This window comes from Thermoascus crustaceus (assembly GCF_041956765.1).
Source record: "Thermoascus crustaceus strain CBS 181.67 unplaced genomic scaffold VTN00scaffold_4, whole genome shotgun sequence".
Lineage (NCBI taxonomy): Eukaryota > Fungi > Ascomycota > Eurotiomycetes > Eurotiales > Thermoascaceae > Thermoascus > Thermoascus crustaceus.
The window spans coordinates 1,728,780-1,752,036 of record NW_027192530.1 but is presented as its reverse complement, the minus strand read 5'-3'; the positions used below and the strand labels follow the sequence as shown (position 1 = coordinate 1,752,036).

The window sequence follows — 23,257 nt, the reverse complement described above, 5'->3', positions numbered from 1 at the left end:
ATTTTTGCCCTACTTCATGAAGTCTATAGCAGGACTGGGAGAATCCATCAGCCTGACTTCGAGAGGGCTTGTACTTTCGAAACTTTTGACAATACACGGGTACGATAAAAATTGCTTTATTTGGAACAATGAGACAAAGTTACTTGACTCAGAGATGGCAGCAGAGTGCTTCCTCTATGGTCCTCCGCTAACCTGGAGTGCAGCAATCCATTGAATAAAAGGCCGTCATGCAGTGTCTATTGCTTTAAAGGTATGTTTTATTTCTTAATACCCCTGGCTCCAACGTGAGTGACATTTTCCTCTTATAACTTGGTCCATTTATCGTGCGGTTCGACTCGTTGCCATGTGCGCTTCAAGAATGCGGGACCCTCGTTGGAATGCCGTCAACCACGACACTCAGCCTTATGAACTTTTTCTCCCGTTAGCTCGATTTGGATCATATACTCCACAGCACATGCCTTTTTTAACTCACCTAAATGGCGTATATATGCATGTCGATCTGTTTTGATGGAAACGAACGGATAAAACGGTTCCTTCAGTCACCATCTTCAAAATGTATTCTATCACATTCATTTTTTCCCTCTACCCTATTCTGGTGGTATATAGTGGTGGGTATTCCAAAATGCAACGGCTACGTGCTGCTTTAGTCTTTGGCTGTATATCTTCTTTTGTGTCTTCTGGCTCTGCTGCGCGCCCGGGACTGTCATATGGCGGGCGCTATGATCCCCCGGCACTACCTGAGTGTGGTGGTAAGTGGTTCTATCTAATATCTAAGGAAGATACTTATGCATGTATAGTTGGCGCTGCTCCAGGTCAGCACATATGTCCTCTCGGACTGTGCTGCTCGAAAGATGGGTTAGTGAAGATGTAGTTTCTTGTCATGAGACGGAGACTACTCTACTAACAATTACCTCAGACATTGCGGAATGACAGCAGAACACTGCGGCATTGGGTGCCAGAGTAATTGCCACTTTGAATTGCCAAAGATGTCAGTACTGCCGGTACAGGGTAACCATCCGGGATACCTTTCAACTAGGCTAACTCCCTGTGCAGGGCTGCATGCACCTCTAGTGACTCTAGTTCTAACCGTTCTGTCGCCTACTACGAGAGCTGGGCGACGGTCCGTCCCTGCGATGTCTTTAAGCCTACCGACATCGACCCTTCGAACTGGACTCACATCAACTTCGCATTTGCGATTCTCGACAATTCGACGCACAAGATCGCCCTGTCAGCATCTAACGACACCGAGCTCTATAACCAGACCATAGCTCTCAAGTCCAAGAAAAAGGACCTGAAGGTGTACATCGCTGTTGGAGGATGGGGCGTCGGTGGGAAGCCATTCTCCGATATGGCGAGTTCTTCGTCAAGCAGGAAGGCGTTTATAGACTCCGCTGCGGAGTTTATGGACAAGTATGGGTTTGACGGCATCGATATCGATTGGGAGTATCCTGCTGCGACGGATAGGGGCGGGAAGCAGGCTGACACAAATAATCTTGTGTCACTGTTGAAGGAGTTGAAGGATAAGTTAAAGGGGAAGAAGGGAATTACTGTCACCATCCCAGGAGGGTCATGTAAGTCCTCACACTACTAGCCCTCCCCTTTCGTTCCGCTAACATGGCGCCCCCCAGACTACATGAAGGGCTTCGACCTCAAAGGAATGGAGCCACATATCGATTGGGTGAACATAATGAGTTACGACCTCCACGGCTCATGGGATACTCCCAAACTCGCACAGCCACATACCAATCTTACCGGTACGTTCCTGACAAGCATACCATACGACACGCATGAAACCGTGGACCGTCAGCGTTGAGGACTACATAAGTTAACTATTTGTTACTGCACAGAAATCGACTCGTCCCTCGACCTTCTCTGGAGCGCCGGCTTTCCCGCATCCAAAGTGACCCTCGGACTTGCCTACTACGGCCACACCTTCACGCTGTCCAACAGCTCGTGCAGCAAGCCCGGGTGCGAGGCGACCGGCCCCGGAAAGAAGGGCGAATGCTCCGGCGAAGCAGGCACCCTAATCAATTCTGAAATCAAGAGGATCATTTCCGACAGGAAGCTCAAGCCCGTGCTGGACAAGACTGCCGGTATCAAGTACATGACTTGGGATAATAATCAATGGTATCGTGCACCATATATTTCACCCATCCCTGTGGGAAAACCATGACGTGAACTCGGGCTAACAGATGTGTCTCTAGGGTGTCTTACGACGACGAAGAGACGTTCAAGCTCAAAAAGGACTTTGCAAACTCGAAGTGCCTTGGCGGGACCATGGCGTGGGCGGTTGATATGGATTCGTCAAGTAAATGAAGCTGCAGGGACTAGTTCCAGACAAACTGGAGTCTGTTTCTCGTTCGTCAGTTGCTTTGTCACCTGCGTTCCGGCAGAGGTTGAAGGGGGTCGTCGATTAGATCATTCGGAACTGGCTACCATATGTCGCTTTGGAAGGAAAAATTTATCCTTTACGGATCGGCTTCGAGGAGTTTTTGGGGCTACAGACCAAGGATTTGATAGTGCCTATTTTATTTTCATTTTCTAACATTTTCCATTATTTTTATTGTCGACTTTGTTTCTCATTTTGGGTTTCGCTTGCCAGTTGTACAACTCTGTATCCACTGTACTAGTATTGTCGATCTCCCCCAATCTTAATCCAGAGGCTGCTTGAGTGTAAGCTCAGCCAGCCACATGGGCTCCATCTCAAGTTGTAAATTGAAGTACCCTTGTTAATAATACTTTGTCTATATATCTTCCCGGGATCTATGTACATTCACCATTTTATCACTCTGCGCAGTCCGCTGTTGTGATAATACGGCGAGGTTGTATGTCCGCCATATTAGGGGTAGACCGGGTTGTTGGAAAACAGATCTAGTTTTCACAATTATGCGGCCAAGATCTGACGGTATGTTGTGATGGTCTAACTTACCCACTCCCTCAATTCAAGGCTCGCCATTGATCGCCAAGCGGGGAGCAACAAAGTTGGTACATCATGCCTGCAGAGCCACGCGAGACGATCGGCGCAGAAGCTCAAGAACTGCTGCAGTACACAGTACAGCGTCTCGAGCTGACAGAGAATAATCTTCTCCTTCCTGCCGACATGTCTTCGCCTTTTATAGGTGAAGAGGGCTGAGAGCGCGGCTCTGGCACTGCAATGAGGGAGGAGGAGAGGAGGAAGTGGCTCGTAGAGCGTTATTGATATGCTCTTTTGCATAAAGAATCTGAAGCGGGATTTATAGGTCAGGCGATACATGAGTTCTCCGGTCCGCGGACCCCAATAGAAAAAGATGCATAGAAAACGAGTGAACGATGTATGAACGAATACCTATATATGATGGTTACTAGACGACTAGCATTTTAAAACGCAATAGAGGTGCCTACCATTTTGGGTACTTAATCGCTTATGTGCTATCATAAATAGCATAATCTACAATACAGCCGGCACAGATATCTATATATCGATTAGACCGAACCAAAGTATCCACTCAATCGAATCACCCCAACAAGAAGCAATATCCAACGCAGCAAATAACTCAAGGTGGAAATTAACCAAACTCAAACTCCCTCCTTCCCCAACACCCCCGTCCTCAAAAACGGCACCTCGACCCCAACGACCCTCTTCTCCCGCGTATCAACAACAAACACAACCCGATCCATCGGCTCACCCCCGTAGTACAACAGATCCGCCGTATTCCACGACGCGCAGTAATCCGGCGAGAGCGCCCCCTGCGCGGGAAGATCCGACTTGGCCGCGTTGTCCGGGGGCACGATGTCGAAGCTGATCCGCCAGTCCTGCCGGATCAGGTGCGGTGTCTCTGGGACTGGAGTTTTGATGCCGGAGGGGTACAGGCGGAAGTCGTCGTTGAGGGTGCCGATCATGGGTCCGAGCATCTGGGACCAGAGGGTCTTGAGGGCGGAGAGGATGGTGGTGTTGTTGCGGATTAGGGAGTTGAGTTTCAGGCCTGGTTTGCCGGTCTCGAGGGTGATGATCATGGTAACAGGTGCGTCTGAGGTGTTCCTGGAAGCAGCAGTAGTGTTTGTAGATTTGTACGTCCCCGTGTACATCTGAGCCTGCTCACGCGCTTCCTCCTCGACGGCGGGTACGATGGAGCCGATGACAGCGTCGTTGATGATGCTGTCCGACCCCGACGGTCCAGCGGTCAAGATGACAAACCCAACACCGTACTGATCAACGGCTGCAAAGTGGGAGATGTAATCGGGGACACCTCCGGTCTTCCCGTAGATGTCGATTGTGTCCGGATGTTCGGGTGTCAGGTTCGTGGTGCGTTGGATCTCCCACGGCTGCCCGACGAGAGATTTCATGGACGGAGTCATCGAGTGTGGTTTTAGAAGTTTGCGGGCTTTAACGGGGTTTTCGATAATGGAGTAGTCCAGGATGCGGGTCATTAGGGCCGATAGATCGTTGGTGGAGGAGTAGAGACCGCCACCTCTGGTGCTTTGTTAGTTAGTTTGTCTCTTACAAGCAGCTTTCTTACATACGGAATGGCATATCCAAAATCACTTCGCCATGTTTCCTGTTCGACTGGGGGAATCACCGCACGCTCAGCGTTTACGGGCGAAGGGCCTGTATTTTGAAGTCCAAGCGGCTGGATAATCATCTCATCCAGCAATTGAGAGTAATTCTTGCCGGTGACAGCGCTCATTGCCATGGAGAAGAGCGTGAAAGATAGCTGGGAGTAGACTGGACGTGAGTAAGGCGGAGCAACTGGGTGCATGTGCAACAGGTTCTCGAGAATCTCTATATCGCGGTTACTATCGTCGAAAAGAGCAGCTTGATTACTTTTGAAGCATAACTTACCCGCCCTGGTACAAGCACCGTTCAGACCGTCGACGCCACAGTCGGGGAAATCGTCTTTCTCGAGATGCGGAAATCCCAACTGCTCATATAGTGGCCTTAGGGAGTAAAGCTCGAACGAACCAGCTAGAGCCATATTAGCATAGTGTCAGTGAAAGAATGAACCAAGTAGATGCAACGGAGTGGTATTTATAAATGGGTGGTTCGTACGGATATTTGGAGGAATCCCAGCCAAGTGGTCTGAGAGCGCAGCAAGAGTGATATTCTCCCAGCGTATTAGTGAACGCTCATTCTTTAGTTCTGGTAGATAAGTCGTGATCGTATCTTCCAGGTTGAGCCCTGACTCCAACAGCATGAGATCTGAAATCAGCTTCGAGATTGATCCGATGAGATATTGGGAGTCGCCATTGAGCTTCTTCGTCCCGTTAACGTTTGCTTCGCTGAGGTGGTGATATTCCCAAATGATAGACTTAGTGTTCCCTTCACTTATCCCACTATTTGGCGAAACAAGAGCGATGGAGAACGTGGTGTTCTCGACGTCCCAACCGGCTTTGATTTTGCCAGATATGGCTGAGTCGAGAGCCTGTTTCAGGTTGTCTGTCGCTGCCTTAATGTGCTGCGACTTGGAAAGGTCTGTAGGGCGAGGAAGCAACGACCCCTCAATTGGACATCCTGACCACGACGCGGGAGTCTTTGGCGTCGAACTGGTCTGATATTCAAGCCCATAGACGGCGGACTGCCGGGGCATGGAAATCAAGAAAGCAGCAAGGCCAAGTTCTGGTAGAATGCGCATGTTGATATACCCCGACAGTAAAGCTATAGAAAAAGAGATGAGAGATAACTGAAAACATTGAATCAAGCTGGCTATCTTTCTAGGAGAGCCCCATGGCTCTAGACATGATTATGAAGATGAAGATGAATATGAATTTGAATACGAAGACGAGGATGATGATGAGGAGGAGCAGGAGCTATCTGTATGATGAGACAAATCTTGTAGGGGAGGAAGTTCCTATGTGGGATGAATGATTTAGCGAGAATCCGGTCAATTCCAGTCATCATGGTGGAATTTTTTGCCCCTACAGAAAATGTATTGTTAGAGGCTGTGGATGCGTTTAGAGAAGCAGTGGTTCCGAGTTTACCTTTTCACCTCCCCATCACCCCGCTACCCTATCCAGGTTCCCCCTTATCGTGATATAATGGTGATTGTCTGAGACCTCCCATAGTACCAGCTTAATTTCGGGAATTGAAATATTTCCCCGTCCTCTCTTGATCAAAGCCAGGTAGTCGCTTTTATTTTTGGCAAAGTGGCTAAAATCGCACCTACCGCGCATCTGTCCGATATTGTTATCAGCAAGAAAAGAAAGTTTCAGCCTTTGATCCGAATAACAAGGTAATTTGAAGAGCAACAGTACCTAGGTAACTAACTGGAAATATTTCCCTTAATAGCGCCCGTCGAATACCCGTGAACACTGGGAAACCATATTCACTTGAAACAATAACCGAGCGCTGGATATTTACTCTGAGAAATATGGCCAAATAATAAAAAAAGTCCAATGAAGTGATGAAAAGGTTCTAGCTTCAGAAACCGACCTGGGTTCTATTCCAATCGAAATCATCGAGAACATGGTCATTGCAAGGAATCTAGACGCTGAAAGGAAAATAGGAAAGCCTTTAAGCAACAATTCACCAATGCAAAACCAATTACAACCACTTGTACCGGAAAATCCTTCACAGCGGAGAGCGCAGCTCCATCCGCATCGTGACTCTTGCCAGAAAATACCCTCAGTCAAACACTATCCCTCTAGGATGTGCTGTTGTTGCTGCTAACACCGTCTCTCATGGCCTTTACATGGCTCCAATCAAAGCTATCTTCCCCGAGACTCCAGGCCATCACTCCGCCTAGCTTCTTAGGCGCTACGATATCCTTGAACTTCCTGGTGATAAGGGCAGGCGTATCCCAAGTCCAGAAGAGGTTAGTTTCACTATCCCAGTAGTACTGACCACCAGTTTCTTCATCGGTTTTACCGTTGGATTGCGCCCTCCGCCATGACTCCGAAATGGAGGGGCCAGTACACTTGCCGTAATCAGAATTACAGCCGGCGCCGCAGTGTTGATCGGTGGTACCACTGCGATGGTTTCGTTAGAGGACTCTGCTATAGCGCATATTCTTTACATTCACTTGAGTTTGTGTCACTCACCACCATGAGCTAGAGCTACAACATTGTCCAGCAGGGCACTTGGTGCCCCTGTCATAACCACATCTTCCATTAGTCGATATCGTCAGGTTTGCAGGCGGAGGGGCCATGTGATTCTTCTCAAAAGTGAAAGCACCGGACTTTCCATTGTCACCCCCATTTTCTTTTTCGAGAGGCACAAGAGAGCATCCAATGGGATGTTCCGCGCAGTCAGAGCTCAGGTCGGTCGTAAAGTATTTGGCGTAATAGGCAACCCCGAGGTTAGCCTTGGCAGGGTCCAGCCCAATGTCCAGGTAGTTTTGAATGGACTGTAAAGAACCCTTAACGCTGGTGTGATGTTGGGTTACGTTGTCACGGCGGTTGACCAGATCGTAGCTCATGATGTTGACAAAGTCAACCGATGGCCAAATCTTTGGTCCCTGCTCGGAAGTGAAGGCAATCATGTCACGCTTGAGCCCTGGGACTGCAATCGACAACAGTTTGTCCTTTCCAATGGCCTTGCGGATGGCTTCCAGGAAAAGAGAATAGTTCTGAATTTCGGAGGTCTTGTCAGAATTAGGATTCTGCTTGTAGTCATCTCCGTTCCCACCAGGGTATTCCCAGTCGATGTCTGTCGACAAATCGAGTCAGTAATTCATGCTGCTAGAAATGTGTCTGAGGAACGAAATTTTGCGAACATACCTACACCGTCTGCTCCCACCTTTTCCAGCATGTCTGCGACATTTTTTGCATACTGTGATCTCGAGGCGTCATCCTTTGAGCCTGCTGAGAAACCGGCTGTATCAGCCCAACCGCCAATGGCGATCATCACCTTGGTACCCTCTACAAAACGTCCTCTCATCGTAGACAATGGCTCAAATGGTTTATATTCCCCGGGTATCTCACTGGCGAAGAGAGACGAGTTTGCGAATCCCATTATTACATGATCGATTCCACCAGTTTGCGACTTATCTGGTAGGGTCTTGTTATGAGATCTTGATATTCAGAGTTAGAGCCTTTCCCATGAAGGTGGTGATGATCTGGATGCTTGACATAGGACTCACTCATCGATATACGTCACGAATCTCATCGATCCCGTCGCTATCGCGTGAGCAGCCAACAGGTTGAACACAATAAGGTTTATCATCTCCAACATCTTGGAAATGCAGGAAGGCTGACCCGAAAACGCACACTGTTCAGAAATATAATATTAGTGGTAGTTAAGAGAAGAATTGAAAAATGAAATGCTGTGAAAGAAGAACTACGTGAAACAGAATAAACAGCTTGTAGTGGCGTACGTGCCCACTTCAGCTTCCCCTCCAGATGACCCCGCTTCTGGTATGACTTGTAGATCAGAGATTCACTTACTCTGATTGTGCAGTGTTAATATCAACTCTTGAGCTACTATCTACTATGAGGCGTCCTGACCAGCAAAAGCAGCCAAACTCGTAAGTTCGTTCCGCAGATGTCCGTCGTCCCTTCCTCTCAGGCAGGATGTTGCTTCTTGCTGTCTTCGAATATTCCAAGGTTTTGCCAGCGGGGTGCCCGAGCAGCCAGTGCTTCGCTTTAATAGATAAAGTCAAAATCTCGTAGTCCCAAGGCACTGGGCTTCTAGTAGATTGTAGTATGGAGTGTGTGTGTTCAAATACTCCGTGAACATGATGGAGATAGGGCATTTAGATACACCAAGTACGAGAAATATCCCTCAAGGCATCTGTGAAAACTGCCGCCACACTTTGTAAAAAAATTTCATTATGAATAATAGCTTTGTTTGTTCTTTATTGATTCTGTTTTCTCTCTCTCTATTTGTTAAGTTTCTCTTTTCCACTATTGGTCGAAGGGACCTCGGATTAACATACTACCAGACTGACATTCTTGGTCAACTCCCCACATTCCGCAACGCTGCCCCTCCACGACCTTTGTTGAACTGGAAAACTGAAACAAAGATTCTTATGAGGAGCCTTGTTTTCTCTCTGGAATCCCACAAGGAACGAAAAGGGCATTCAGTACCTACCTACCTGAAAGCAGATACATTGTCTTCCATATCGCCTATCCATAGACGGAGGCTTGAGAAACAATGTCCTTCTCAGTTAAAACACTTATAAAACACCTATTCACACCTTCTGATACTTGGTTATTCAGCCATGACGGTCTTGGTTATGAAAGGGCGTCTATATGCATTATGCTGGGGTCCACTTATTAATGTACTGCCTTTTCAGGTCTGGTAAAGGTCATCTATGTCCCATGGAATCACACAGAATCAAAGACGAGGGAGTAGTGAAGGCTCTTAGTAGACGTGGTAAAGACCTTGAAGGAGGAGTTGCTATTCTCCGGTAGGGCTGGCAGCCAAGCAAGCTACTAGATCATTCGCTAGTATTTTAATAATCGTATCTCCTGCAGTATTTTAAAGAGCAAAACGCCTCGACATGCCTTTGATAGCTTACTGTACGTGGCCAAAAGACTTGCTTGACTCTTCTTTGTTAATTCGTTGTCTGAAAACTATCTTAAGTTTAGCCTACGTAGCGGTACGCTCATGTCAGATCCCTGGGGATTAAAATTGCTGCGGAATCTTGAAAATTGTAAACCAAGGTTCGCCAATTCCTACTAGAAAATTCACGCGAGTACTATTTGGAAAGAAATCATGTAGCTATTCAATGACTTGACCGTTGTATTATGATTATTCTAGGGTATATAATGCCGAAAAAGCCAAAGAAACGCCTCTCACGCAACGAACTTCCCCACCGAAAACGTTAGGCCTGATATATAACCTAGTCCCAGTGACGCCGTAGGATAGGGCGAGCGGGATCCCAAGGTCCCGTGACGACATTTTTATATTTCTGAAGACTTATCAACCACCAGCTGCAACCACCCATGGCGAATGCTGTCAGAATGCTTCCCAAAAACGACCCCACGACTGCGGCTGCCCATCCACCGCGCAGCGTGATCCCTACGCCTCCACCGGCAGCTAGAACAAGCGCAAATGTTAGAAAGAGATGACCGCCCCAGGAAATACGACGGAGCTGGCGGCGAAAAACGGGAAATAGGCCGAAAACTTCGATCGAGAAGAGTGTCAGACTAAAGACGTGTGTCGTGGACCGCAGACGAGATGCCAGAACTGTCGATGCCATCAGAGCCGCGTTGGTGGACAAAGAAGCTGGAAACTTCGTGGCGCCCGCGCCTTCGCCGCTTCCATAGTCAAAAGAAAAAATATTTATGATCATTAGCCAGCAGCTCATTGCCCAGATTGAGTCACTGGCGGTTGACTTTGTAAGGGATTTCAGTATCGGGCTGAGACCAAGCAACGCGCAATAGATGAGTACGGCCGACTTCACGGTTGCAAGGCGCTGTCGGTTACGTGGCGAGAACAGCGTTGACTTGTTCTTCTCGTGATACAAGTAAGTGGCATGGTTGGCCTCCGCAGGGACAGAAGTGAGAGCCACAGGCGAAGCTGAATTTGTGGAATGGAAAGAGGTGGCAGAGGCGCCGCAGGAGGGGCCGCTGAGACCTGAGCTCTGCCTTCTGGACTGCCCTCCAGCATCCGTGGCAGATATATTCAAGCCGAGTCCATACACCTGGCCCTCCTTGTTCACGTTCGCTTGTGGTCCTGTAGCAGCTGGATTGAACGAGCTGCGAGTGGAACTAGAACTGGAGCCGTCATCGCCCTCAAAGCCCCCATCAGCAGCTTGAACAGCTTTCTCGGCTTCTTCTTGCTCTTTCCAAACCCAGAAGTCCCATAAAAACCAACCCAAGACAGTTCCAACACTGCCCCAGCTTACGACAGTGACCGGACTCACCCTCCCCTGAACTATGCCAACGAAGCAGCAGACGAATATCACCACGGAGCAGACATGTTGAACTATAACAGTGGAGTCTGCCACGAGAGGCCAGAAATCATACGGCCGAAGTCGTGGGTTGCGCTGAAGGTGGTCGAGGAAGGTCTCAGTATCGGTATAGTTGTCCGGGTCTGGGAAAAGTGGTCAGCCGCACCGAAACCTCAAGTCCTTGTGGATTTGGAAGTACATACATGACTGCTTAACCCATAACAGCTTCTTCCACGCTCCTTTGCGCCTTCTCCGTCTGCTTGTCCCCCTCACCTTCCGTGCCTCCTTTTTAGCTTCAGCGCCGGGTACTGCAGGTGGTGGTCTTAGAGCTGCGACCGCAGCGTGATTCGTGACAACGCCATCGAGCGTTTGAAGATTGGCGCCATGGTTGTCCAGCTGCGACCTTAATCGCGGAGGCGAATGAGCATAGTATGCGTCTTCGGGAGCAAGACGGTTCGGGTCGGGAGGACCTCGCTGCTGCTGAGGCTTCAGCCCACCAGCCCTATTCGGATGGGTCTCAACAGGGACCGGCGGGGGAATGGGAGAAGGAGAGGAGGGCACTGGAGCCATCGAGCAGGCGAAGGAATCATCATCGAAGCATGGCTGACGCTTTGTTCCCAGCAAATCTCTTTTCCGCAGATCTTCATCGTAGTTGCGGCGCTGTCCTCATCGAGAAAGCACGCGAGGCCTGTCACGTGAAATATTAGTAATCACTTTATTATCACGTCCGTTCGATGCTGTCTTTGCTTATGTAAAGGCGTCGATGGGATCCATCCATTTAGTGATGATTTCCCTTTTTGTATGGATAGCCAAACACCTAGAACAAAATTGCAATTGCGATAACACTCTACAAATACATCCTACGTACCCCTATTATCTACGTTATTTGGGAATTCATAGACCTGAACTTACCATGGCTGTTTTCAACACAAAGATGATACTATAGTAGGTACCAGGTAGGTAGGTAGGTACAAATCCTCCTTGGTATTCCCAGGTTTGCTTCCTGACGAAAGGGAACAGAAGAATTGATTGAAGAGAATATTGTACAGTGTACAGTCCTGTTCGTAACCCTTATGTAATAACTGAGTTAAGAATTAAAGTTTTGGAGTTTTTTTGGATTATTTTCACTTCTGTAGACCTGTGTTTCCACCTGACTTTCCTTCGGAAAATAGGTAACTTAGAACAGTACAATCATAATTTTTTCTAAGTACCTTAATATCGACGTTCACACAGCCCCTGCTTTATCTGTCAAACCTGTAAGCCACACATGCGACTTCGATTACCAGATCATCAGCACATCTCAGTGCTTTGACCTCTTTGATCAATATGTCAAATTCCCCTTCGCTTTTGTCGAATATGTACCGCTCCTTATCTTCTCCGGGAAGCAGGACTTTTATATTCAGGCTGCCATCAATAAGGTGAAAGAAATCCTCAGATTTTGCAAAGAACTCTCCTGCAGTGTGGCATTCATCTAGAGGAAAGCAACGAGTGAGTTTTGGTCTGTGTGAGACCAGCCTGAATACAACCCTAGTTTTTGTACTCGTCTGCGAGTTTGTCTTGCCATGTCCGAGTCTCCAGGACCGCTTTCAGGCTCCTCACTAGTTTGCATTGGCCCCTCTGATCCTGTATCTGATTCTGTTGTTGATACGGCAGGTTCCGACCAGTCTGACCAGCTATTTCCACGGATATCGCTAACGGTACGTCGCTTAGAGGGTCGATTCGTATCGTGATGTTGCTGGCTTGCTTCACTAGTCGGACTATTCGTGTATGTTGATGGAGTAGCGGCTGTCGTCCTCGTGGCTGTTCTTCATGGCATCTTTGTCCCGGATACTATCTTATTAGGATCTGGATCATGACCCTTACGGCACGATTTCTTCGTATGATCCTTCACCAATCCAAGGTCTAAAGTAGACAGTGTACGTACTTGCACGGACACATACAACGAATTTGTCAGTTGTGGAGGACGAGCATCTCGTAACGCAATGGCTTAATTATGAGGACTCTGGAGACAGACAGTTGCTCTCCATTGCGGCCAAAAACCCTTGCGCTCTGGCTGTCTGGTCTATTTTTCCTGAGTGACCCCCGAGGTTGACATCTGGGTTATCTCTGTGACTTTTTTCCAAAATTGCCATAAGGTGAGGAGCAAGCACGTGGCCGTGACCTAGGACAACTCCCGAGTTCGAAGTGTTCCCCGAAGAGATGTTCGTGCTGGATCTGAGGTCTATTGGAACTGGAGACGTCGTTCTTTTAGGATCGGTTTTTAATTTGTTTCTACCTCAGGTCAGCCTATGTAAAAGTTGGAAATATTATCAGAGCGTGCATAGCTTTGCTCCATCCCGTATGTTCTAGTAAATTTCCCAGGTCCTTCTCTGAACTCGAGATGCGAGTTATGAGGCGCAGAAGCCTGGATTGAAAACTGGAGCTAGAACCTAGTTTGCTTTTTCGTAGAGGGTAAAAAATGTAAAGACGTGTACTCTTTCTGAAGTGAACTTGTGTGTGCAGTGACGCGACACAAAAACTTTAGGCTGGTTGTTTGTTGCCGAGGCCAGTTGTAGTTACAGACTGCAGACGCCCGCCGAAACAAAGAAGAGAAAGCAAATTTACACTTTAGAAATAGAAGCTGCCAAGAAACCACCAGAATATAACGGGATATGTTAATACAGTTGACACTCTGACAGGACTAATATGAAGCATCGTCAGTACTCTCTTTAAACTGCAGATCAATACCCCTTAACTCTGCAATAGAGCGCACCTAGTATGCGATCAAGTCCAAATTTCCTTTAGAAAACCACAGATGCTAAACAGACTCTGTTTACAAGCCAACTGTTAATATCACGCTCTTTTTCATTTCTCTCTCTGCCAAGAAGGTTCAACAGTTGCATGAAGCTCGGTAGAGCATGCTCCTATTCATATAATTACATTGCAGCACAAGGAAACCACTCGTGGCCCTAAAAATGATTTTGGCTAATACTTATACGAGCGCATTTCCCCCAGTGGAAACCACTTTGCTTCTTGTGTTTCAAAATTCACAGTTGAAAACGACATATAATTATAAATGGCAACCACTAGAGTTCTGTTAGGGCAAAAGTTAAAATACAATTTTCATGACCTCGCCAACTTTTTTATAGTCTCTCGTGAAAGGATTACTATATAATATAGTCCTGGAATAGTATGGACATGTCAGTAAAATCACATCTGTTTAAGCACAGCCGTGGACTATTCAATTATTGTCAGCCGAATATTACCACTATACCCTAGTGGTATAAAGAGACCTATCAGCCTATTCAGCACACGCTGATCCAGGCATCTTGAAGGTTATAATCCCTGCAATAAAGGGATCATACTGTCTATACCTGAAACCACCTATTTTCCCTTGTTATTTCACGAAAATGTCTCGGGATCATTAAACAAAGAAGTATTCGGAAGGTCTTAAACTCTAAGTGCATAAATAGTGGTCAGATAGTTAGGTAGATTCGAATAATCAGAGCTTTCATCATCATACCTTCGGATTACTAGGTTCGCACAGTTTGACAATAATCCATTCTGATATTTTCGCTACATTGTATCTTCTTGACCAGCAAGTTAATTTCAGGCTGCCTCATTCTCATGGTTGTATTGAAAGGACCAGACTCAAAGGTATGGAAAATATTTCCCCAGAAGGGATTCTAGCCGTTGTCTCTGCAATTTGTGAAAGATTTACTAGGTAGAAGCCATCAGAAAGGGAAAAATGAATGAAGAGGTACAATGTTTTAGTTCGCAACCAGCCTTCCCAGCTCTGGATACTATAAAAGGATAAAACTTGAAGACTTACTATTGAGAGATTCTGGCCTAGCGGGTATAAAGCCATGGCTGACATTCCCGAAGATATTTCTTCTAGAGATAGGCTTAGATGAGTTCATTGGCTAGGTAGCTTAGGTTCATTCCTCCAATTAAATGTCTCGGTTCTGGAAGACCCGTTCCCGACGCAAAAGAAGTCTCGTGTTGATTATACCGCTGTCAACGTTGTCGGCATGATATCATTCAACTTCGTCGGAACGAATCGCAAAACAAATGAGCCCGTAACCTGTGGACTGCGTTTCACAGGAAAGGAAACACAGGATGAGTTATTCGCAAGGTCGCAGGACATTTTCCAGGATATGGGCATGGAAACTGGTGTGTCGGTTTCGCAATGTAAAATTGGCTTCTCTGTGCCACTGATGGTTAGGAGAAATGATGACTTCACATTCAATCAACTGGTGGAGCGGATCTGGAAGGTTTATGATGGTTCTGAGCATGTTGTCGAAGTCAGATGCCTACGATAATGTCTTTGTACTCATCTCCCCTTGGGAGCAAAAATGGAGTTGCCACTGCTTGAGACAAATGTAGCATTGACGAAAATAGAAGTGCCCCATAATCAAATGCTATATCTAAGACAGTCTAACATATCATATCTCTGGCCACCTTGACATCCTTTAGAGCTCTTTGAATTCTTTGAATTACCAGTTCATATTCTCAGCACTTGGGTCATTAATCGATCAAGCGGGAAGTAATTTTGATAAATTATCTGCAGCTCTCCGGAGTTTTTTTTTTCTTTTTTTTTTTTTTTTTAAGCTAGAATTGCCCACTTCCGTGTTCTGATGAGGCTCCGCTTCGAAGACTTCTTTTCCCTCAGAATATGCCATCCAATACCTATCGTACTATGCCGGGCCATCCCTAGAGGTGACTACGGAAATTAAAAGTGAAGAGACAAGGCTAGCCAGGCAGACTGAGGTACCTGGGAATTAGTTGAGTTTTAAGAGTTATACCGCGTGTGCCGCAACAACCCTGACAAGCTTCGGGAGCTGTCAAATTTCCTATGTCTTGGCCTCTAAGTAATGGATATTTCTCAAAGTCGGCATTGGACGACCACGAACTCAATCCTCCATGGATAAGGCTTTTGGGTTTTGCGATGTAGGGATTCATTGAATTTTTTGAATTGCATCAGGCCAAGGCTGAAACGCTACCAATCCTGCTCCTTGGGTTTAAATAAATGGTTAATATGTGGTTTTATTATAAGGCAAAGATGATGCCGAGACGAGTTCTGAGTATCATTGTAGTTATGGGGTGCTGTGCTTTTAACCTAGTCGGATGGCAGATAGAAAAACCTCGGTGACTAGGGAAAACCACACATGTCCCTATGTGATATTACAAGCCCTGGTATTACAAGCCCTGTGTTATTCATCATTCACAAGGCACCGAAGAGTGAATTGTGTAAAGACATGGATAAACTAAGCTAGCACAAACCTGAAGCTGGTCCAGTCCTCCAGTCTAAGTCATCTTCTGCAAGCTTCAATCTCGTTACCACAGCAGACATCACACGCCACCTGTTTATTCCACTACTTTTACGCAGCCCTCGTTCCTTGAAGAGTATTCTGAATTCGAAACACGCCATACAATCTGCAGGATACAGACGACATTGTCTGTGAGTGCCTGATACTCAGTTGCTAAAAGGTGAGATGGATGGTGACTTCACAAAGAAACTGAAGAGAGGAGACTAATTGAAGCTCAATAATCCGGTTTCCAGGACTTGAAGTTGCAGCATCTGGACTGGTTAACTCCAATTCAGATAGTTTGGTGATTTCACTGGATTATGCTGTACAGGAGCAGCACCACTCCAGCGGTATTCACAAAAATGCTATACAAGTGCATGCTACCAAGGTTGCCTCTCTTCTCTTCGATCAGGTTTTCGGTGAGACTCAGGTCACCTTTTCGACGGTAAGTAGGTATATTTCAATGTCAATTCAGCTACACTTCGTTACCTGCTAGCAATTGTGATGTCTTCACAAATTGCGTATTGACCTAAATTATGGTACTTTAAGATGTCGCTTCTGGTTTTGTATCCCCTTCAGTTTTCCTCTTCTCCGGAAGGATACTCACAAGTCTGACAGAGCCAGGCGAATGGAATTAGTGGACTTTTTCAAGTCCAACTTGGAGGGGCATACTATTCTCTCAGCGGCACAAAATCTGGAACCTCGAACTACCTCCACGCCAGGAGATGGTTCTAACACATGCTGTTCCTCTAACCAATATGTCAATGGAAATGAGGAGAAACTTGTCTTAAGAGTTGTTTCACTCAAGCCAAGCCTGTACAACGCCCCGCTCGCAACCCCAATCTGGAATCTCCTCGAAGAATGGCATAGAACTCACGGTGCTTCTAAAAAGCCACCGGTGGCAACAGGCGCTACTCCTAATACTGCACGACCATACAGAGTCTATGGACCGTCCGGATGTCAATACCTTCCAATATTCTATCGGGTAAAAAGCATTTATACTAGCTATGTTATAGTGGTCTTGCATCGCCCGGGACTGGATGACGCTGCAGTTAGGTACACTAGATGTGGTTCAGAGAGAGGATACTACAGCATCTGGCACGGGGGAAACACAATCGATCAATTTGCAGCTGCTGTTAGGATAGTTCGGAACTCTAAAGGGAAGTTTCCATTCATTCTTAAACAGCACGCGGCCAAATTTGGACTCAGTGAAGGAAGAGCCGAAGAAGGCACCTTATTGTCTACTACTCCCCAGAGTGGTATGTATTGAATTCCATGCTATCTCATTCCTGCCTGCTAATACTAGGTCAGTCAACCTAGAATATCGTCTCCCAGCCAGTTCATCGTCAAACTCTCAAAAGGTGGAGAGCGGAGCATTGTATACAAACTCCGAAAGGCATGCTGCTGCTCAGCACACGGCAGTCATTACGCCCCAGGAGTCCTTCGATGAACACGTCCCAGTACAAGCTGCCACAGACAAACCTTCCCTGGAGCCAGCAGAGCCATCACCAAAGAGACCAAGACTAGAGACCACAAGTCACGAGACCAGAAGCCCAGATCATCACAGTCCCAAGAATCTGAGTTTCATATTCATCTCCCCACGCATGGAAGGAATCCTGGAGCGACGATCCGATAAATGCGACTCCGCAGAGAAACTGTTCGAGTACTCTCAGACGATCTTCGGCTTCTTCGACAAGGCTCGCGAGATCCGATGCCTCATCTGCAAGATCAAGGACGGCAACAGGCCTCCGCGTTACATTCTGGATCAGAGCGAGGACGACTTCCAATTGCTGTTGGAAGACGTTCAAAAGACGCAGACCATCTCTGCTGAGAATCGCAAGGTAATCGAGGTTAGGCTTGTGGTGCCATAATCTTCAAACCATTGGCAACTTGCTTCTATGCAGATCAGCATCAGGGTCTACGGTACAATTACTGCCTGCTTTGCCAGTTTCATCTTGGTCGTTTCGTGTTTCGATGGAGGCCTACGGCAATTACCTGGGGTCATGTGTGAAATTTCGCAGGGTTTGAATCTTTGCAGTTATCCAAAAGAACTGTAACTGCAATTCCCATTAACTACTCATTTTCTAATTTCCAATTCTGTCTCGTAGTCAATTACATCCGCGGAAGAAAGCACGGAAATTCTCCTATAATTGTCTAATCTCACAGACTCCAGTCAGAATAACCTATGCCCACATAGACCTAATCTAAAGTTGTGAACTGATTCTTCTAGGGACTCAAATTTCCAAATCTAACCTAATAAGCTCGCTTGTAGAGGCCATAAGAATAAATTTACCTTCAGATGAGGGATTCTGATATGAAGCCGAACAATATATATATATATTTGACCTCAGAACCATCTATCTATATTTTTTATCACCAAGTACCTGGTCGTAATATGTACAAGCTTATCTACAGTATCACCTTTTTGGTATCCAACCTGAATATCCATATCGTAGCATCTCGTCTTCGCCTGCGGGTATCGAGAAAGTTCAACCTCAATGTGGGTATGGGAGGAAAAAACTCTGGCCCAGATCAACTGTACATGCCCAGCGACATCGGTCATATACAACAAACCAATATCAGACCATCAAACTCGCGCTAGCAGGACTTCCTTTCTATGACGAGCTAGACCGGACGTGGTTCTGAGACTCACTCTTGAGCTCATTCAACCTAATCTTCGGCGCCGCAGCAGCATCGACGCTGTTCCTGCGGCCCCAGTTTCTGGGCTGTCTCTTCAGGAATGCGCCCACGGCGCCCAGGTAGCCTTCGTGCCGTAAGAAGTACGCTTGCTTCTCTCCCTTGGACCAGAATCTGATCGCGTATGAGAGCGTGTTCATAGTCTGTCGGTGGCCTCGGATAAAGGAACCACCAAAGTATATATGTTTCAATTGGTGTTTTTCCGACTGCAAGTATGCGATTTGACCGATGTTGTTACTGTCGAGGGTTAGATTCCAAGGCCTCTCACAACTAGAACGAGGAGAGTGGGACAACAGTACCTTATTGCGTACAACAGACTCCGACTCATGTCCTCATGGCGGAATTTGACACGGCCCTCTGAATCAGTGTTGTGCCGACTAAGACCCTCTCCATCCTCGGCATCCTGCTCGGCGGCCCTCTTCATCTTGAAAACCTTGCCAAATGTGCTGGCAATGGCGGTGCTCTTGAGCCCAATCTTGTTGTAGTCCATGCCGTAGATGTCGCCAACCAGCATGTCCACTCCACTGTTATCACCACGGTCCGCCATTGCCAACATTTCATCGAACGTCCGGGCTCCCGTCAACAGAGACATGAGGCCCCAGAACGTCCCACCGCCAAGATGTGTTCCGCCGACGCGTTCGAACTGTCTAGGTCCCGATACCTTAATCATCGATACACCCGATCCGATATTGACAAGCAGGTATGGATAGACGTCGGCTCGAGCCTCTGCGAACTGCATGGGTTGTGCATCGCTGTAGGTAAATACCTCGTTCGGGATCTCTGTGATGAAAAAATCGAGACCTTCACAAATCATCCAAGTCAGGATCTCTGGCAGTCTAGACGTGGAGGGAGGCGCATACCGATAATCAGGCATTCCATCTCATCTTCGCGCAAGACATTCACGTTCAGCGCCTCCTTCAACGCGTCGTAGTATTTGTAGGCTCCTCCACCGGTCGCAACAACACACAGCTCATCCGGGCTGATGCCATTGAGTTTCTCATGGTCCTCTTTGAGCTGCTTGATAAACTCGATGCAGAGGTCTATCCGGTGAGTCTCGAAGTTTATGAAGTTCAGTCGCCCACCATTGTCAGCAGAGTCAAGCTCCCGCGTGAAGTAGACCAACTTGGCCAAAGATCCTCCGATCTGGGAATTGTCAGCAGATCGTCAGCTGTCCTCTCGTGTACATTTTGCACGGGAACGTGGGATTGCGGGGAGATGTCATTGTGCGGGGAATAGCGGGCGAAGGCAGACTCACATCTACCGCGACATGGCTCACCACACCAGTGTGATGGGGTAATCGGATGTCTTTGCGCTCGTAGTGTACGCCTTCACCTTCCACGGGACTTCTGGAGGGAGCCTCGTCCTCAATGATGAAGGCGCCCTTGACGTTAATCTTGACCGCACCCGGATTTATGATCGCCTCTTCGATGCGATCAGACGAGAGCTTGGCGGAGTGCCAGGAGCTTGGAGGCTCGGCAGAGGTGCGATTCGAGGCAGACATGATGGCGTCCTCGTCCATGGGGCCGTGGCATTGGAGGGCGTCGCATCAGAGATAGGGCCTCTCAGAGGAATTTGACGTCGAGGTCAGGCATTGCGGAGGATGCGCTCGCCTCGCCGTGCCCACGCTTACGGCGTATATCTCCTTCTGCCCGGCTGTTCTTTTTGCGGTGGGCGGGACCGAGGAATGCACAAATTGATAAGTCATCCCGACCGAGTCGAGACATCACAAAACGGTGCCGAGGATCGGCTGCTCGGCTGGCTTTAACGGTCGTTGCCGTTGGATGTGGCAGTGTACGGGAGAAGTTTCAACGTCGATGCTCGTTTCGATGATGTAGTCCGATGCGCCCGCGTCGCCATCGGGCAACCAGTCACGCTACCCGTGATGCTCAACATCAGCCTCCGTCCCGCTAACAACAGGGTCAGATTGCTGTCTAAAAGCTACCAAGCACCACAACTAGGAGTCAATGTAGGATCTGATCTCAGATCGACGGATACCTACCTGACCTGACGGCTGGCAGTCCACGCGGTTGCGGGAGATCCGCAGACTTGGGACAGGTCTCATGGTTCCTCATACTGCGGCCATAGCTTTCGTGCAACAGTTGGTATCTCAACAGTTGATATCTCAATTTCACTTATCATAGGTCCCTCTGCTTCTTCCTAAACACCTCTAAAGAAGCCGCCTAGGGTCTCCCGCAGTGGCTGTGGTCTGCGTCGCGCTTACCTCCAAAATGCCTCCGAAAATGGAATTATCAACCTAAGCGTCCACCTATCCATATGACCAGATGTCATACTATTTGGATCTGCCTTGCCTACCGACCAGATCAGAAACAATGACATTCGTTATCCTTCTCTCTATCGCAGCATCGACCTTTCTGCGTTGCATTCTTTATTGGGTTACCGTTTCCATTCTTATGCCCATCGTTCGCCAGGTTTGTCGCTTGTGAGGCTTACAGTCTATGGACGCTTCACCTTGAATCAGTGGGTTATATTTACTTGGGTTCTGGATCAGACTTATCATTTGTCCTTCATAACCATTAACCGTGCGTTGCTCTTGAAACGGTACATCTTCCGGAATGACCTCGTTGCATCGTTCATCTTGTACGGACAAGATGGTGCCTGGGGCTTTATACGATTTCGTCCCAGTCACAATACCTCATTACTGTGAGGCTTGCCTATTCCGCCATTGTGGTGCTCCACTGGTGTCCGTCAATTCTGTCAAAATGATTGGAAGTGTTCTCAATTCGCCTTGATATTCATATCCTTTCGACGATCGCTTGAGACCATTCAAGATAATCACATCCCTATTTTTTCCAGTATGGATAACAAGCTGTCAATCTTGTTGCTATTTCTACTCGACACCCATCTGCAAGTCAAAGGGTTCTGGAAACGTTCTACGAATCAGTCATATATCCTGCTTGCGGACGACAAGGGATGCCCGAATCGTCAAGAGACAGTCGAAAGGCTCAGATTAGATTAGACGGTGCGCAAAGCTCTATAAAATTTATTCCAGATGGTACACTTTGGCTAACACACACGACCCATTTTGCTAGGCAACCATATTCCTCTCAGGCTAACCCCAAGGGACAGCATTTGTTCCTCCGCAGAAGATTCTTCGGCTCGGGAGATTGGTTTACAACATGTGCCAGTTCGTTTAATAGACCGTGCTTGGAGAATAACAGCTATCGTCGCTTCCCACTGTTATTTTCAAGAGGCATTAAAATTGGGGCCGTTAGCCACCGGTTTTTCGAAATTTGGATAAATACAAGTTGGTTTTGTGCCAAACGGAAAAGATATGCGAGTTGGGACGTTACTCGTAGTCCCGGGGATTGGACCCCTGGAACTAGAGAGATTGCTAGTTCGCAATGATATTCCACTTGGCTCTGACATCGAGGTGCCCAGAATCAAAACTAGTCGGTTTTGGAAAATTTTATATTTTTGGTGTTGTTTTCCACCATGCGTGCTAGTGAGTTGGATTTTTACGGTCTTGGTCTTAGGTTATTAGTTTTTATCGCCTGCCCCTCAAGCATATTCCAAGAGCAGAATGAATATTTTTTTATATCTATAGAGGACATCAGATGGCCCACTGCAATGGCAGATTGCTTGATAGTTGTAGGCTTAGTCGTCGCCAAGATATTTAAATATGTCACCGAGCGTCTCGAGCTTCGGTTGACACCATATTCCATCATCGTTCTGCATTTGCGCATGTGGTATCCATATTCGATTCAATCGAACGCAGCCCAAAGGAACGGACCTCAGACCCTCATAGCCATGTCCTCAGCAGAGAGGTATATCTAAAGGAGCTCTTATTCTTTCCTTTATATCACTGCTTGTGTGAAGTAGCTGGAGTATTTTGTCCTCGTGCTCATGGCGGCTCTTCCGTGGGTTTGTTAAGTGATTTGGCGCTAAGTATCACAACCTGTTCAGATCACAAGGAATATCAGTGTTGTATCATGAAATATTTCAGAGAAGACTGGGAGGAGCTGCTGGCTACTCTCACCTTTATATTGATTCATGCTTCCTTCTTGTCTAGTTCACAGTGGGCTGTCTGTCATCTTGCTAGATTTTCTTTCAACTTCATCACGGGCATCCACGACGGATGGCTTGTGCAACAAGTTGTCCAGACTCTGGTCAGAGCCTTTTCCTGTCTTAGGTTTATCAGAAACTGTTCTTCTGAGATATCTATGCAATGTCCCGTACCTGATGACTAGAGAACGCTGGGAGCCTTACAAGAAGCCATATGCCCAGAACTTTGCTGTGAAGGATGCATGCCTTCCTACAGGTCTAAAACAAGGTTCTTACTGTCTGCACTGATGTAGGTTTCATAAAAACTGATTGTTGAGCCATTAATAAGAAACAAAGGCTTGCTAGACAGGAAATAATGGCCTGAAAGTGTGGTTTTGAGAGATCTCTGTCAGCTCATTCAGTCCTGCGGAGCCCACCATCTGCATCCTCCCGGACTCT

General features: G+C 47.2%; 7 protein-coding genes across 7 annotated transcripts; 2 read left to right on the top strand and 5 right to left on the bottom strand.

Annotated features, from left to right (window-relative positions):
- Positions 1–707: 707 nt before the first annotated feature.
- VTN00DRAFT_7210 (uncharacterized protein) lies at positions 708–2,316 on the top strand (the record flags this gene model as incomplete). The annotated part of the gene is made up of 7 exons (XM_069433933.1): positions 708–749; positions 798–855; positions 934–988; positions 1,054–1,571; positions 1,629–1,754; positions 1,848–2,127; positions 2,205–2,316. The coding sequence occupies 7 exons, from the start codon at positions 708–710 to the stop codon at positions 2,314–2,316; spliced, it is 1,191 nt and encodes a 396-aa protein (XP_069287264.1).
- A 1,239-nt stretch (positions 2,317–3,555) lies between these two features.
- Positions 3,556–5,609, bottom strand: VTN00DRAFT_7209 (uncharacterized protein; the record flags this gene model as incomplete). The annotated part of the gene is made up of 3 exons (XM_069433931.1): positions 3,556–4,450; positions 4,501–4,942; positions 5,027–5,609. 3 exons carry the CDS (start codon positions 5,607–5,609, stop codon positions 3,556–3,558), a joined length of 1,920 nt encoding a protein of 639 aa, XP_069287263.1.
- A 1,008-nt stretch (positions 5,610–6,617) lies between these two features.
- On the bottom strand, positions 6,618–8,146 carry VTN00DRAFT_7208 (uncharacterized protein; the record flags this gene model as incomplete). The annotated part of the gene is made up of 4 exons (XM_069433930.1): positions 6,618–6,942; positions 7,015–7,621; positions 7,693–7,985; positions 8,055–8,146. 4 exons carry the CDS (start codon positions 8,144–8,146, stop codon positions 6,618–6,620), a joined length of 1,317 nt encoding a protein of 438 aa, XP_069287262.1.
- A 1,612-nt stretch (positions 8,147–9,758) lies between these two features.
- Positions 9,759–11,381, bottom strand: VTN00DRAFT_7207 (uncharacterized protein; the record flags this gene model as incomplete). Its single annotated transcript, XM_069433929.1, has 2 exons — positions 9,759–10,954; positions 11,015–11,381. The coding sequence occupies 2 exons, from the start codon at positions 11,379–11,381 to the stop codon at positions 9,759–9,761; spliced, it is 1,563 nt and encodes a 520-aa protein (XP_069287261.1).
- A 3,440-nt stretch (positions 11,382–14,821) lies between these two features.
- On the top strand, positions 14,822–17,970 carry VTN00DRAFT_7206 (uncharacterized protein; the record flags this gene model as incomplete). Its single annotated transcript, XM_069433928.1, has 4 exons — positions 14,822–14,963; positions 16,396–16,544; positions 17,286–17,358; positions 17,411–17,970. The coding sequence occupies 4 exons, from the start codon at positions 14,822–14,824 to the stop codon at positions 17,968–17,970; spliced, it is 924 nt and encodes a 307-aa protein (XP_069287260.1).
- A 744-nt stretch (positions 17,971–18,714) lies between these two features.
- On the bottom strand, positions 18,715–20,315 carry VTN00DRAFT_7205 (uncharacterized protein; the record flags this gene model as incomplete). The annotated part of the gene is made up of 4 exons (XM_069433927.1): positions 18,715–19,033; positions 19,096–19,597; positions 19,657–19,939; positions 20,052–20,315. The coding sequence occupies 4 exons, from the start codon at positions 20,313–20,315 to the stop codon at positions 18,715–18,717; spliced, it is 1,368 nt and encodes a 455-aa protein (XP_069287259.1).
- Positions 20,316–20,557: 242 nt separating this feature from the next.
- Positions 20,558–20,858, bottom strand: VTN00DRAFT_7204 (uncharacterized protein; the record flags this gene model as incomplete). The annotated part of the gene is made up of 2 exons (XM_069433926.1): positions 20,558–20,734; positions 20,796–20,858. The coding sequence occupies 2 exons, from the start codon at positions 20,856–20,858 to the stop codon at positions 20,558–20,560; spliced, it is 240 nt and encodes a 79-aa protein (XP_069287258.1).
- Between the last annotated feature and the right edge of the window lie 2,399 nt (positions 20,859–23,257).